This window comes from Cydia amplana, chromosome Z (assembly GCF_948474715.1).
Source record: "Cydia amplana chromosome Z, ilCydAmpl1.1, whole genome shotgun sequence".
Lineage (NCBI taxonomy): Eukaryota > Metazoa > Arthropoda > Insecta > Lepidoptera > Tortricidae > Cydia > Cydia amplana.
The window spans coordinates 7,175,028-7,189,327 of record NC_086096.1 but is presented as its reverse complement, the minus strand read 5'-3'; the positions used below and the strand labels follow the sequence as shown (position 1 = coordinate 7,189,327).

The 14,300-nt window shown below is 37.3% G+C and overlaps 2 protein-coding genes across 2 annotated transcripts; both read left to right on the top strand.

Annotated features, from left to right (window-relative positions):
* Nucleotides 1–2,138: 2,138 nt before the first annotated feature.
* On the top strand, nucleotides 2,139–3,683 carry LOC134661759 (intracellular coagulation inhibitor 1-like). Its single transcript, XM_063517942.1, has 4 exons — nucleotides 2,139–2,147; nucleotides 2,524–2,709; nucleotides 2,991–3,129; nucleotides 3,508–3,683. Exons 1-4 carry the CDS (start codon nucleotides 2,139–2,141, stop codon nucleotides 3,681–3,683), a joined length of 510 nt encoding a protein of 169 aa, XP_063374012.1.
* Nucleotides 3,684–7,346: 3,663 nt separating this feature from the next.
* Nucleotides 7,347–12,694, top strand: LOC134661754 (uncharacterized). Its single transcript, XM_063517937.1, has 5 exons — nucleotides 7,347–7,953; nucleotides 8,100–8,248; nucleotides 9,185–9,418; nucleotides 11,982–12,220; nucleotides 12,487–12,694. The coding sequence occupies exons 1-5, from the start codon at nucleotides 7,347–7,349 to the stop codon at nucleotides 12,692–12,694; spliced, it is 1,437 nt and encodes a 478-aa protein (XP_063374007.1).
* Nucleotides 12,695–14,300: the final 1,606 nt, after the last annotated feature.

Here is a 14,300-nt window from a genome sequence, read left to right as displayed (position 1 = left end):
AGCGCGACCACCAGCCATATCGTCCAAACCTTAAGGGGTGATATTCCTAGGCAGATCATGAAACGCCGGCATTTCATGATCTGCCTAGCGACCACCAGCCATATCGTGCAAACCTCAAGGGGTGATATTCCTAGGCAGATCATGAAACGCCGGCATTTCATGATCTGCCTAGCGACGACCAGCCATATCGTGCAAACCTCAAGGGGTGATATTCCTAGGCAGATCATGAAACGTCGGCATTTCATGATCTGCCTAGCGACGACCAGCCATATCGTGCAAACCTCAAGGGGTGATATTCCTAGGCAGATTATGAAACGCCGGCATTTCATGATCTGCCTAGCGACGACCAGCCATATCGTGCAAACCTCAAGGGGTGACATTCCTAGGCAGATCATGAAACGCCGGCATTTCATGATCTGCCTAGCGCGACCACCAGCCATATCGTCCAAACCTTAAGGGGTGATATTCCTAGGCAGATCATGAAACGCCGGCATTTCATGATCTGCCTAGCGACCACCAGCCATATCGTGCAAACCTCAAGGGGTGATATTCCTAGGCAGATCATGAAACGCCGGCATTTCATGATCTGCCTAGCGACGACCAGCCATATCGTGCAAACCTCAAGGGGTGATATTCCTAGGCAGATCATGAAACGCCGGCATTTCATGATCTGCCTAGCGACGACCAGCCATATCGTGCAAACCTCAAGGGGTGATATTCCTAGGCAGATCATGAAACGCCGGCATTTCATGATCTGCCTAGCGACCACCAGCCATATCGAGCAAACCTCAAGGCTCAAAAGGTACGTAAACTTGTATTAAAAGGTACGATCTGGCAACACTGGACTCGGACGCAGCGCCATATAGATTGCAGCGCCACCAGTGGCAAAAAATGCAATTATTTTACGATGCGATCGGTATGAATGAAGCTAGGAATTCGACGAATACATTGCTCCCATCGATCTGCCGAATGTTTTATAAGACAGATCGTGATATGCCTGAGTTAATTTTAGTCAGATCATGAAATGGCGGCGTTTCATGATATGCCTAGGAATATCTCATCAATTATTTTACGATGCGCCCGGTAAGAAGCTAGGAATATCAACGAATATATTGGTCTGACCGATCTGCCGCCTCTTTTATAAGGCAGATCGTGATATGCCTGGTTTAATCTTAGTCAGATCATGAAATGGCGGCGTTTCATGATATGCCCAGGAATATCTCGATATGCCCGATTTTACGATCTGCCGCCGACATATACAATAGTGATAAAATCAAGCTTGTTAATCTCGTACTTAGGCCACTCAGCAAGATTCGTGGCCTAAACACAGTACTCGACTGAAAAGCTGTCTTATCACGATTGTATAAAATACTATTTAGAAATTTACTTTAGTTTTATTGGAGAAAATGCAAATTAGGTGTTTAGCTTACAGGATAAAAAAACTTTTAAAATGATGACATATATGTAGAATTAGGGTGTACCCTTATTTTACCGTCAAATTTTTTGCCGAATTTTGTTTTAAAGAAAATTATTCATAGAATAATCGAATCCCACATTTTTGTCACAATTAGTTTTGTTTCTTCGATTATTCATTTTAAAGAAACATACTATGTAACTTTATTAATATTCAGAATATTTATTGAAAGATTTTTAAATAAAATAAAATTCTAACTGTAGAATTATTATTCATTGAGTATTATTTGTACGACACTACAGTTCACAGAATCTTGACTTCAACTATTATTACTTCACTAAATTACCTTTTACCTAGTATTCATTTAAATAAAACACACTTAAAATACACATAAACGCACTTAGACTTAAAAGTCTAACTAACAAAAATCCGAATCGGAGCACCCCACTATCCACGTGGTCTTGTCTGTCCTACCCCTAGAGTGTATGTAAAAAGCCGGAGGCGCGGAGGGGAGCATTTTGTGCCTGCGCTTTGATACGCAAGGACGAACGGGCTGCTTTGCCCGTAGCGCTGGAGCAAATGCGGAGCACGACTCGATGAAGAATATAACTCCAACAATTACAACTCCGCAACATTTACATTCATTTGCGTCAACATTTCATATGATTTTACCCGCAATGTTTTAAATTGTTAACGTTGCAATGACTTTCGGCCTAACATGAATATGTATAAAGTATACTTTAATAATATTATTGTATGAAATTCATGTTCGACTAAATAACTGTTCTGTATTTTAAGTTTTGGTAAACCATATTTATGAGAAGTAACTTATATAGATATCGATGATTCTGTGAAATGAAATTACATGGATAAATTGTCCTTAAAACGAAACAATTGTTTAATTTTTTCTGTGAAATGTAACTAAACCGAACTAAAGTTGTTTGAATTAAATATTCTGTGTAATGAATATTTTGCAATATGAAAATACTTGAAAAATTTTCTGTGATACAAAAATCTACAGAAAAATTGGCGACAAAACAAAGGTAAACCGTAGAATTAGTTGCATTCGATTTATAATTAACAAATTAAATTACTAACCCACCTTCCAGGGCGGTCGCTACTCCTTGCTGGTCGTGTTGCCTCGCACCCGCGACGGCCTGACGCGGCTGACGGCGGATCTGCCCTCGGCGCCGCTCGAAGACATCCAGGACAGCTTGCGCGAGGAGGAGCTGCAGGTCTCTCTGCCCACATTCTACGTGGAGACCACTACAAAGCCAGTTGCAGCCTTAGCTAAGGTACCTATTAAGTATTTTATTAACCGAGGTTAGGTTAGGTCGCAATGTCCCGGTATTTTGTTGAATAACAATTTAATTCCTTCTTCCTCGTTTCCTCATGACTTAGGGTCGCGACCACATGAGGTCGTTATTTTATGCACCATGGTCCTCCGTTCAGCATGCTTTTCTGCCTAATAAAATGTTTACATACATATATACTTACAATTAGGTGTCATCTTACTTGTCATCACAAATATTTTTATCTTATAGGTATAATCTATCTTTACAAATTGATATTGCAGTTCGGAGTGAGCAGCATCTTCAGCCGCGACGCCGAGCTGTCGGGTGTTTCTTCAGCGGAGGGACTATTCGTACAGGAGCTGGTGCAGCACGTAGCGGTTCGCGTCGACAACACGGACACTTCCGCGTCACAAATGTCAGGTATGTAGTTGCTTGTAACTCTTGTAAGCCTTGTCAGCTTTAGCGTCTCTTCGAAACGTAACGAAGTGAACTTCCTCGCTCGCACGAATGCTTGAATTCGTGTTTCTTCGATTTTTGTTGTAGAATAAATTAATTAAATATTTGTTTGTGTTTGTACAAAAGTAATTGTCGAATTGTCTATCACCTATAAGTATACTAAAAAATTAAGTTTTCTATTTTAGCTAAAGCATGGATACGCTCCATTGAGTAAACATCATCGTTTATTTCTTTCTTTATATTATCTCGTAAAATTAGTTTAGAAGAAGCTTACTAATCAAATCTTGAAGTATTACACACAAAGTGACCACGCATAACCTTTTGTTACATTTACTTTTTCAGCATCTAACGCGGTCCAGGAGTCTCTTAAGAACATCCCATTGTCCGGCATCAAGGAACCCCGCCGCTTCAGCGTCGACCGACCCTTCATGTTCTTCATCATCGATCGCCTCGACAACTTGGTTGTTATTGCTGGGAAAGTCATAGACCCAGAAGCACCGACGCCGTTCCAAATTTAAACAAGATTTTTTTTAAAGAAACAAAAGACTTAATTTTTCGATCGCTAATATTTCAGTACAATTCGAGCAATAAGCCGTTAGTCAGTTGACTGTTTGTTTCCTTTTTTTTTAATTTGGAGCATGATGATGTTTTGCTGTGAATTTAATTGACTGTAATTGTCTTTAATCTTAAATCTATGAGAAAGTAAACCAGAAGCATTTGATAAGTGAAAGTACACAGCGTAGGTTTAAGTCATTAGACTAAGGTATTATTTATTTTAGTGGCAGTTGTGATCGCGATTAAGATTATATTTATTTTTATTGTATAATGTTCATTTTTTATGTACCTTTACCCCACCCAGCTTTGAACAAAATCAAATACTTGTAAAATTAAATGTTTATATGGCATCGTACATCTAGAATATATATTCTAGATTCATATCCGTCCGTATTGGCTGTTCAAAAAAAATTTTTTTTTCAAACCGTAAAATGGGATAAGTAGGGTTCGCGGGGAGAGTTGGGTTATGAATGGGGAGAGAAGGGATGAAAGGGGGGTGAGATGGAATTTTAAGGCTACTGCTACAAAAATAATGTAGGGTCACTTGTCGAACATTGAAACAATCGTACACAGTGAAACTTTGCGATATCTCGGAAACTAGGTGTTATCAGCTAGTGCCGTCTGTCAAGCAAGGGCAGGCTCAGGGACCCCCAGCACCTCCTCAATACGCGAGCGCGCCTCGGAGAAGGAGCACGTTGCTACGAGCGTTATTGTGAATTCGTGCGACAAAAGTAATATTTTTCATTTATGTTTCGCAATTTTTTACCAAGATATAGAGTCTAGTTTAGCGTTATTTAATTTTTTGTTGTGTTCTATGTGTATTTAAGTTACTTTGGTGCTAAATATTTTTAAATTTATTTCACTCTTTGGTGCAGTTTTTTTTTAATTGTTTCAAAAAACACCCCCTAGTCTCACAATGAAACATATTTATGTAGTAAACAATGAAACATGATGTTCACTGAACACCAGTATTAGTACACAATGAAACAAACTCATTATTTTTTTAATTAATTAAAGACTGTGCGAAATTTGTGAAACTAAAATACCATGAAAATTGATAATAATTTGTCTGTCATATGACAAAATATAAGATACTTAACTTTAGAAATGGCTGAGATAGGATAGTTTATATGTTGAATGTTTCATTGATGGCAAGGTTAAGGTCACATATGTAACATTGAAACAGTCGTTTATAAACACTATGTTGCAAGAAAGTGTATGATATCAAGCATGGAGATGCTTAAAACCCTCCCGCGTCCACCTAGTTGGCAATCATGCTCCGTGGACATAAAAGGCGCCTTTCTCGCAGCATGCCGTAAGTGCCGACCAGATTTTCGATTCACAATGAAACTTAGGTGTGCGTACAATGAAACAAGTCTTTCGCTTTTAGATATTTCAGCAATCTTATAATGATTCCATATTTCGGAAACCTTTTAAATAACAAATTTCAGCCTTCCACTATTTTCTCCTTTCCTTTCTCATTAATTGGTTGAAAGGATGTATGTATTAATGTAACTTATTTATTACAACGTTTCAATGTTTATTAAGGATGTTTCATGGTAGACTATATATATTACATCTGTTTCACTGTAAAAATTAGAGTGTTTCATTGAAAACATGCACAAGTACACAATGAAACAAAACTCATTTTTCAAAAAAAGCTTTATAATACAGAAACTGTTAAAAATAAGTAGAAACCAAGAACGCCATAAGATAGCCAAATAAATTGTTTATCTTCATACGAAATATCACACTCATAACTTTAAAAACACCAGAGATAGGAAGGCTTGAACTTTTAGTGTTTCATTGATCAACAACTAACCCTATTCCAATTTAAAATGGAGCTATAGTAATATTCTTAATAAAAAAAATCGATCCAACAATCTTCCAAAATCACCTTTGTATGAAATTCCATCTCACCCCAATTACGAGAGACTACGGGGTGAGGTGGGATTTCCTGTTTATCGTTAAAGTTATGAAATGGAACTACCCAAAATAAAATAAAAACTAAAATACAAAACGTCCGGAACACTTATTATATAAAGTGTCATTCAATAGAACTTGTTAACTATGTAAACAAACCGCCATACTATAATTGACACTGAATGTCAAATTACTAGTAACTTTTGTTTACATACTTAGCAAGTTCTATTGAATGACACTTTACACTATTCAGTTTGCATATGTAAAAATTTTGCCCCTACTTACCCCATTTTACGGTACTTCTGGACTCTAGTTTACATTAGTAAATTTCATTCGATAGCGTCACGAGCGTTTGCGTTGCATTATGTCTATTTTTGTATAGGATTTTGAACAGTGCGCCAAGCGGGACGTTTTGGAAACTGAAAATCTCATACAAAATGACACTTTATCGAATGAAATTTACACTAAGGATACAAGTACGTTGATGTTAAATTTAATGTAGGGGAAGTCCGGGTAAAGCGAACACCCCAGGCAAAGCGAATTCGGGCTCCCAATCCTAAACTATTCGACTTTGTCGCACCACGCGCCTATATGATGTTCGGAATCCTTCGCTCTATGAGCGGCAAGCGTCACAGGGAGCGGTCGCTGTGAGCGTCGTCGGTGACGAGTCAAAATGTGTTTTTAGTGCAAAACATTAGATTTTGAAAGGTAAGTACATTGTATGTTATTTTGTCACAGTAATTATCTCGAATTTTAATTCAAGATGCTTCTATTGCTTATTAAAGTATCATCCTTTTACAACGCATTTCTTTTAAAACAATCCAACGGTTATTTTTTTTTAATTCTTAATTTCTTTAACTGACTGAATGGGCAAAGTGGATCGGGCAAAGCGGATAGCGTGTTCACTTTGAATTTATTAGGTAATTTTTTTTATGAAAATATTTTGTTACAGATGGTATATAAATATCAAAAAAAGATCGATAATAGCTCCTGGCTAACAGACGTCATAGAAATGGCTATCAGAACGTGGATTCGCTGTGTTAAAATGTCTTCAGAAATGCCGTGAAGACTTATGCTTATGAAATCAGTGAAAATATATCAAAAGTTACTTGTGACAGCTTTTTCTAATTAATATTATTGAAATGATCTTATGTTGATTAATTTTCACTTAGTTATTAAGTTCACTAAGATTTTATGAGTAATATTTGCTTTGCCCGGGGGCCAGTTTCACTTTGCCCGGCACCCTGGGCAAAGCGAATAAAATATCTTTTTTTATGTTTTGTTCAAAATTGCAGCAACTGTTAAACATTGCAGGCTAGTGTTGTTTTAAATTAAAAGATTATTAAATAAAGACTTATTATTGATACTTTTTTCATTTCTTCCTCGTTAAATTTTTCTGTTATGTCAAGTCAAAGGTAAAGGTGTTCACTATGCCCGGACTTCCCCTAATGATCTTCTCAATAATAATCTATAAGTAAAGCGACAAAAAATATCTTGCCATACGATCCAGTCCGTTATACCTGTTATACGTGCATTTGTAAGAGAAGTATAGAGGGTAGTTTAAACCCGTTGTGAGATGTTTATGTACCTACCCGGCATAATTTATCTTCAGCTTAAACATATTAACGGTCGCGCTGGTCGTGCCTAAGTGCAAAAAAGACAAAAGAATTAAACGAGAATAAAATTAAAAGTGAAGTGTGAATATGGATCAAGACAAAGAAAATTTCAAACCAAAAACAAGGATTCCTCTACCCTTGGCACCTCTGCCAGCTCTGCCGAACCACTTGCTGAAGAAATTAAGCGAGAGACCACCGTTGAATACTTTATCGGGCCCTAATGCACTCAATCATAATGTGCCATCTTTAAATTTGTTCTGCATGGCTGGCCCAAGCAATTCAAAAAACAAAAGCGTTGTCAATAGACCAAGGAGTCCTTTTCAAAATGACACTAAATTTGTAACTGTGCGACGGGGTTGTGAAGATTTCAACAACACTTTTGTTGCTTACCAAGATGATAAGAGCATAATATCAGAGCCGAGTGCCATTACTGTTAGCAGTGATGAGGAAAATGATACAAACGAAAAGGAAATACATTTCACTGATAAAGATGGCCTTGCTAATAAGAAGTGGATATCAGCAAGTACCCCGGCTCTTAATACATTAGTTCCAGCCAGGGTAAAGAATATAAAGCGAAGCTTGAAAAGACCTCATAGTAGAGAGTTACAAGGTTTAACACCACTGGAAAGTCGGGAAAGGGTTGAAAGTGTTTTCAATCAAACAATTCGTGAGAGGATGCAGTCACCTGATTTATGTATGTAACTATGTTACTAAAATGATTGAATATTCGTTTTCTAAATACATTTCTTATTTATGTCCTTTTTAAGTGTTAGGCATGTGTTAGGTACTTAATGTTAATGGGTGCATTACTATTCAAGTGTTGTGTCATTTAATTTACAGTACAAAAATCATACATGGCTAGCATGGACAGAGAATATACGGGTGAAATTCTATCATACCTTCTACAAGCCGAAACGAAACCAGTGGCCCTCCCGCGGGTTAAGAGTGAGACGAGAGCGTGCGTTATCAACTGGCTGATGAATATTAACGTAAGTACCATAAATAAACAAAAAAGCGGCCAAGTGCGAGTCGGACTCGCCCATGAAGGGTTCCGTATTTAGGCGATTTATGACGTATTAAAAAAAAACTACTTACTAGATCTCGTTCAAACCAATTTTCGGTGGAAGTTTACATGGTAATGTACATCATATATTTTTTTTAGTTTTATCATTCTGTTATTTTAGAAGTTACAGGGTGGGGGGACACACATTTTTCCACTTTGGAAGTGTCTCTCGCGCAAACTATTCAGTTTAGAAAAAAATGATATTAGAAACCTCAATATCATTTTTAAAGACCTATCCATAGATACCCCACACGTATGGGTCTAATGAAAAAAAAATTTTTGAGTTTCAGTTCTAAGTATGGGGAACCCCAAAAATTTATTGTTTTTTTTCTATTTTTGTGTGAAAATCTTAATGCGGTTCACAGAATACATCTACTTACCAAGTTTCAACAGTATAGTTCTTATAGTTTCGGAGAAAAGTGACTGTGACATACGGCGGACAGACGGACAGACAGACAGACAGACAGACATGACGAATCTATAAGGGTTCCGTTTTTTGCCATTTGGCTACGGAACCCTAAAAATGTACCATATGTTGCGTTTATAAAATTAAGTATAATTTCCTATACACAGTTAATCATGCTCTACGAAACACATAAGGATGTCTTACGTTAGAACGGCGCGGGTCCGGACCGAGGCAACCGACTCTTCATTTTCTATGACAGGCGACCGGTGATCACGTGATGCTTTCTATAGAAAACAGTGTCGGATAAATCGGCTCGGACCCGGGCCTTTCTAACGTTTCATCCTTTATGGTATTCTATAAGTGATTCGTTTTATGAAATACAACTACTTGTAATAGTTCGAAATAAGTGTCATATAGTGATAATTCTTTCCTTATTGACATTTGAATTAAACTTAGGGCATAGACGGCAACCCAGCCACCATTCAGACGGCGGTGTGGTACCTGGACGCGGTGCTGGCCACGGGCAACGTGACGCCGGAGAACATGCAGCTGGTGGCGGCGGCCGCGTACTGGATCGCGTCCAAGCTCCACGGGCCGTTCACGCCTGCGTCCAAGCTTGTCAAATACGGAAACCATACCTTCACGAAGCAGAGGCTGTGGGCGGCGGAGAAAGTCATATTGCTTAGATTGGTATGTGGTATCTACCTACTGTTTATACTTTTTCACCACACCAACTGATAAAGGCTCCCTTGATTGTTCAAAAACTGTTGGCAAAGTTCCATTTTATTCACATGTGAAGCAAAGTAATCAAATGCAAATTTTGAGTTGTTTTCTTATGTTTGCTGATAGAATTGACTTTTAAATGATTAATATTTAATAACAATTATTTGGATTTGATTTGGTTTGATATCTTAGTTTATATTTTCTTCGGGTTGGTGTGGTAAAAGATTTTGTGTTTCACTTGGGAGCAAATTTTGTTTAACCCTCGTGCTTTGAAACCCTCGCAACGGCCAAGATTTCATTTTTCGAACCACTTGCTACGCTCGTGGTTCAATTTTGGAATCTTTCGCTTGCTCAGGTATCAATATTAGCACGAGCGGTTAAACAACAACTTTGCCCCCTTGTAAAACAAATAACTATTACAGGGTACATATGGTGCTACTTTCCCGCAGTAGTGCGGGAATAAGCATTTTCCGTGCTTATGTCGAAAATTTAAATGGCTATTTATTACTGTAAAACGTACAATATACACGTGCGAATAGGTAATTCGCAACTCATATCGATTTAATTATCAATGTCGATTAAATTCCTTTGGTCGTGGTTTAATTCATCTATCACCATTTCACCACTCGTTGCAAATTTCCTACTTTCCGCACTTGTATCGTAAAAAACTATTTTAATAGTAAAACAAACTAGGAAAGTGTAATATTAAACAAGAAATTAAACTTATATATCATAAAATTTAAAATATATATTTGTATATATTTTGAAAATTTAAAATAAATATATACGTGTAAAACAAAAAGGACTGGTAAACTTTCGTAGCTCAGTTGGTTGAGAGCGATAGTACTGGTGTTCCGAAAGGTCTCAAGTTCGAGTCTTGCCGGAAGCAGTACATTTTAATTTTCACCTCAGCAGCTCGAACAAGGGTACTTTGCTACTTAAAAACAAAATTATTAGACAAAATGAGCAAAATGCGATTTTGCTCACTGTTTTTAAGTAGCAAAGTACCCTTGTTCGAGCTGCTGAGGTGAAAACTTAATTGTTGGTATATTTTAAGAAAACATGAGTGAATAGGTAAGTGATGAAGAAGGAATACATTTTTCGGGTTCTCTAATATGTTCTCACTGCTGAGGAGAAAAGTTTTGTGAACTACACGAGATCAAAGTTATTTACATCTCGTGCGCTTTTGAGTCCCTTACTACGCTCAAGATTCTAAATTAGATTCACTCGCTACGCTCGTGAATCTAGTATAGGATCTTTCGCTTGCACGGAACTCAAAATAAGCACTCAAAAAAAGATCAAACTTTGATCTCTTGTTGTACAAATAACTATTTTCCAGTAACAAAACGTTTATTTAACGTAAATAGTACAAACTTAATACTTAAGTACCTTATAAAATAAAATTACTAAAACTAAACCTAATAAAAAAACCCTAAAACCTACCTTCTAACCCTAGGCCCCTCGGCAAGGTGCCCATCACGCAGGCAGCATTCCCGCGCTGTATAGTGATGGCAATCCTTTGCGCGAGAAAGCTGCCTGCGCGAGAGTCCCCTGTTGCCTCCCTTAACCGCTTACCAAGCTCCTTAAGGAGCCCACGCGCTCCTATAATATTAAATTCCTTTGGTATAATATAATATCCACTATTTCCCTATAATATCAATATTAGTATCGCTCGCAAAAAAATCGCTTGATAATAAATTGTTTATCCACACGCTGATCCGCATTTATCCCAGCCCAATATACCTTCTTAATTTTAATCTGTTTGTTATATTTATTAGGAACCATGTCATCGATTTTAGTAACAAGAAAAACTGCATTCATACATTTAAAAAAAAATGTGTATCAGCTCCGGAATCGAACCCGGACGTTTTGAAAAATAAAAATAAAATTATTTCTATTTAGATATCGATTGTGTCTAGGTCTTAAGCAGTAAATGTTACTATGAAACATGATGTCTAAAATGAATAAAATGCAGTTTTCATATCATTTTTAGGGTTCCGTACCCAAAGGGTAAAAACGGGACCCTATTACTACGACTCCGCTGTCCGTCCGTCCGTCCGTCCGTCCGTCTGTCACCAGGCTGTATCTCACGAACCGTGATAGTAGACAGTTGAAATTTTCACAGATGATGTATTTCTGTTGCCGCTATAACAACAAATACTAAAAACAAAATAAAATAAAGATTTAAGTGGGGCTCCCATACAACAAACGTGATTTTTGACCGCAGTTAAGCAACGTCGGGCGGGGTCAGTACTTGGATGGGTGACCGTTTTTTTGCTTGTTTTGCTCTATTTTTTGTTGATGGTGCGGAACCCTCCGTGCGCGAGTCCGACTCGCACTTGGCCGGTTTTTTTTTTCAATACATTTTACATTTTTTTTTTATGTATGCAGTTTTTCTTGTTAAAATCCATGACATGGTTCCTAAGAAGAGATCGTCGTATGTCTTATAGTTTCAGATTTCCCCATACTGACCAATCTAAATGGGCCACTCTGTATAAGTAGTTAGTTAATTATTATTGAAACATTGCAGAAATTTCCGCGCCAACCAATAGTGCCCCAAGACTACCTCTGCTATTTCGCTTGGTGGTGCAACAAAGAACGGCCTGGCGAGATCGAAGTGGCCACCACGTTCCTTTGCCTCTGCGGGATGATGGTCAACAAGAGCCTCTGCCCCGAGTACCCGTCCGTGGTCGCCGCGGCTTCTATAAGGAATGCTTTGTTGTTGCTGAAGAAAAAGGAGCTGATACCGCGACTGCAGAGGTGTCCGGCGTAAGTGGGAACTTTTTGATCGGCAAATGAAATTAGTGCAGGTGAAATTATGGAAACCAAGGGTATCACATTTGTTTCATGGTGGCAATCGTTAAAAAATCGTTATTTCGTTACAACTGAGTAATTGCACAGAGTACCTACCTACACTTACAAGATAGGAGATAGGACGTTAAACTTAAGCTAGGTACTCGTATTTCATTTACTTGTGTTATTGGTAATGAGTCTTAACTGTCAACCTTATCGTTCTATTCTTCCTTTTGATTTAGATACGTAGCTGCAGAAAGAAAGGCCGGGAACATATCACGCACGTGCACCATTCTTCGGCACGCGGTGCGCGTGGTGGGTGCGAAGAACTACAGCTATAAGTTCATATTCAAGCAGTACGGACTGCCGCCGAAGAACATCGCTCAGACCATCGTGAGTGCGGCCAACGAGCTCGCTGTCATGGACACTAGGAGCACAGCTGTCATATAAAAACATGTTATAATGTAATTTTAATAGTTAGAGTTAGTTGTTTGTTTAAGTTTTAAAGTATACAGGTGCGGTTTTTTGTCATTTTGCGTACTTAATACAAATGGGCGTTTTTTTTGTTGTCCCCCACACTTTTTTTTCAAATTTGTTATGTTATTTCTACTCAGAATCACGAGCCCTTTCTATCCAAAACTTCCATACATTTTTCGATCTTTCCATTCCGCGACCGCCATACAAAGTCTATGAAAAATGGTGACGTACTGGAAATAAAAACCTTAGGACACATTTTTTCTTCTATTAGGATAGAAAGAGCTCGTGATTCTGAATAGAAATAACATAAAAAATCCCAAATTTGAAAAAAAAAGTGTAGGGGACAACAAAAAAAAAACGCCCAAATATCATTTTAAAATCTTAAATTCGTTCTTAATGCATAGTTCCGTAGTATTAATTGTAATTTTATTATGTGTTTAAACGTGACGTAATTAAGTATATGTACAATTGGACTTTGATGGATTAGCAACTAATTAATGTCATATGAAATGATAAATTTAAGAATTAATTAATATTATATCATTGTTAAGAATTTAAATTACCCAATTACATTACAGAGCGAAGAAACTTGGCGAGCAAGAAAGACATTGTTTGTTTCACCGAATTATAATGTCCGTAACAGTAAATAATAATTAATACCTATGTAAATACTTGCCTAATCTGAGTTATCAACTGTAATTTCAAATTAACCTAGACGTTTCAAGTTTTTGACTTACTAGCATGATAAATTTTAATTTTTGACCTTTTTACAACAAACACCAGAAGTATTGTCATTGATCAAACTGTGTTAATTTTTTTTCACCTCAGCACTCGAACAAGGGTACTTTGCTACTTAAAAACAGTGAGCAATATCGCATTTTGCTCACTGAGTGAGACAAAATGAGCAAAATGCGATTTGGCTCACTGTTTTTAAGTAGCAAAGTACCCTTGTTCGAGTGCTGAGGTGAAACCTTTATTCTTGGTATATCTTAAGAAAACATGAGTGAATAGGTAAGTGGTGAAGAAGGAATACATTTTTCGGGTTCTCTAATATGTTCTCACTGCTGAGGTGAAAAGTTTTGTGAACTACACGAGATCAAAGTTATTTACATCTCGTGCGCTTTTGAGTCCCTTACTACGCTCAAGATTCTAAATTAGTATAAATCTAGTATAGAATCTTTCGCTTGCTCGGGACTCAAAATAAGCACTCGAAGAAATATCAAACTTTGATCTCTTGTTGTACAAATAACTATTAAATTCGATTCGCTTAATTGTGAACATATATTTAAAGGGTATGGTGAATAATAGGTACTTTTAAAACATTTTAACATATTTTTTTGAGTGTGGACACGAGTATATTATAAAAATTTGAATGAGATTAAATATTTTAAGGAGACAACTTCTATTTTTATTAACTGGGTAGGTATTTATATTTATCCAAACACATAGACAATACAGCCAACCCAGTACCATTCTGTAGTCTCTGCAGATGCGTCTTCGTAAATATCGTCTGCGTAATATGTAGTCGTTAAACTGACACGACGGTGGGAAACAAGCATACGATCCACCTTAAGAACGA

Coding starts and splice junctions, on each gene's coding strand:
- LOC134661754 (XM_063517937.1), top strand. CDS start 7,347: ATGGATCAAGACAAAGAAAATTTCAAACCAAAAACAAGGATTCCTCTA. Junction 7,954..8,099: donor GATGCAGTCACCTGATTTAT/GTATGTAACTAT, acceptor TTTAATTTACAG/TACAAAAATCATACATGGCT. Junction 8,249..9,184: donor ACTGGCTGATGAATATTAAC/GTAAGTACCATA, acceptor AATTAAACTTAG/GGCATAGACGGCAACCCAGC.
- LOC134661759 (XM_063517942.1), top strand. Junction 2,710..2,990: donor CAGTTGCAGCCTTAGCTAAG/GTACCTATTAAG, acceptor TTGATATTGCAG/TTCGGAGTGAGCAGCATCTT. Junction 3,130..3,507: donor TTCCGCGTCACAAATGTCAG/GTATGTAGTTGC, acceptor TTACTTTTTCAG/CATCTAACGCGGTCCAGGAG.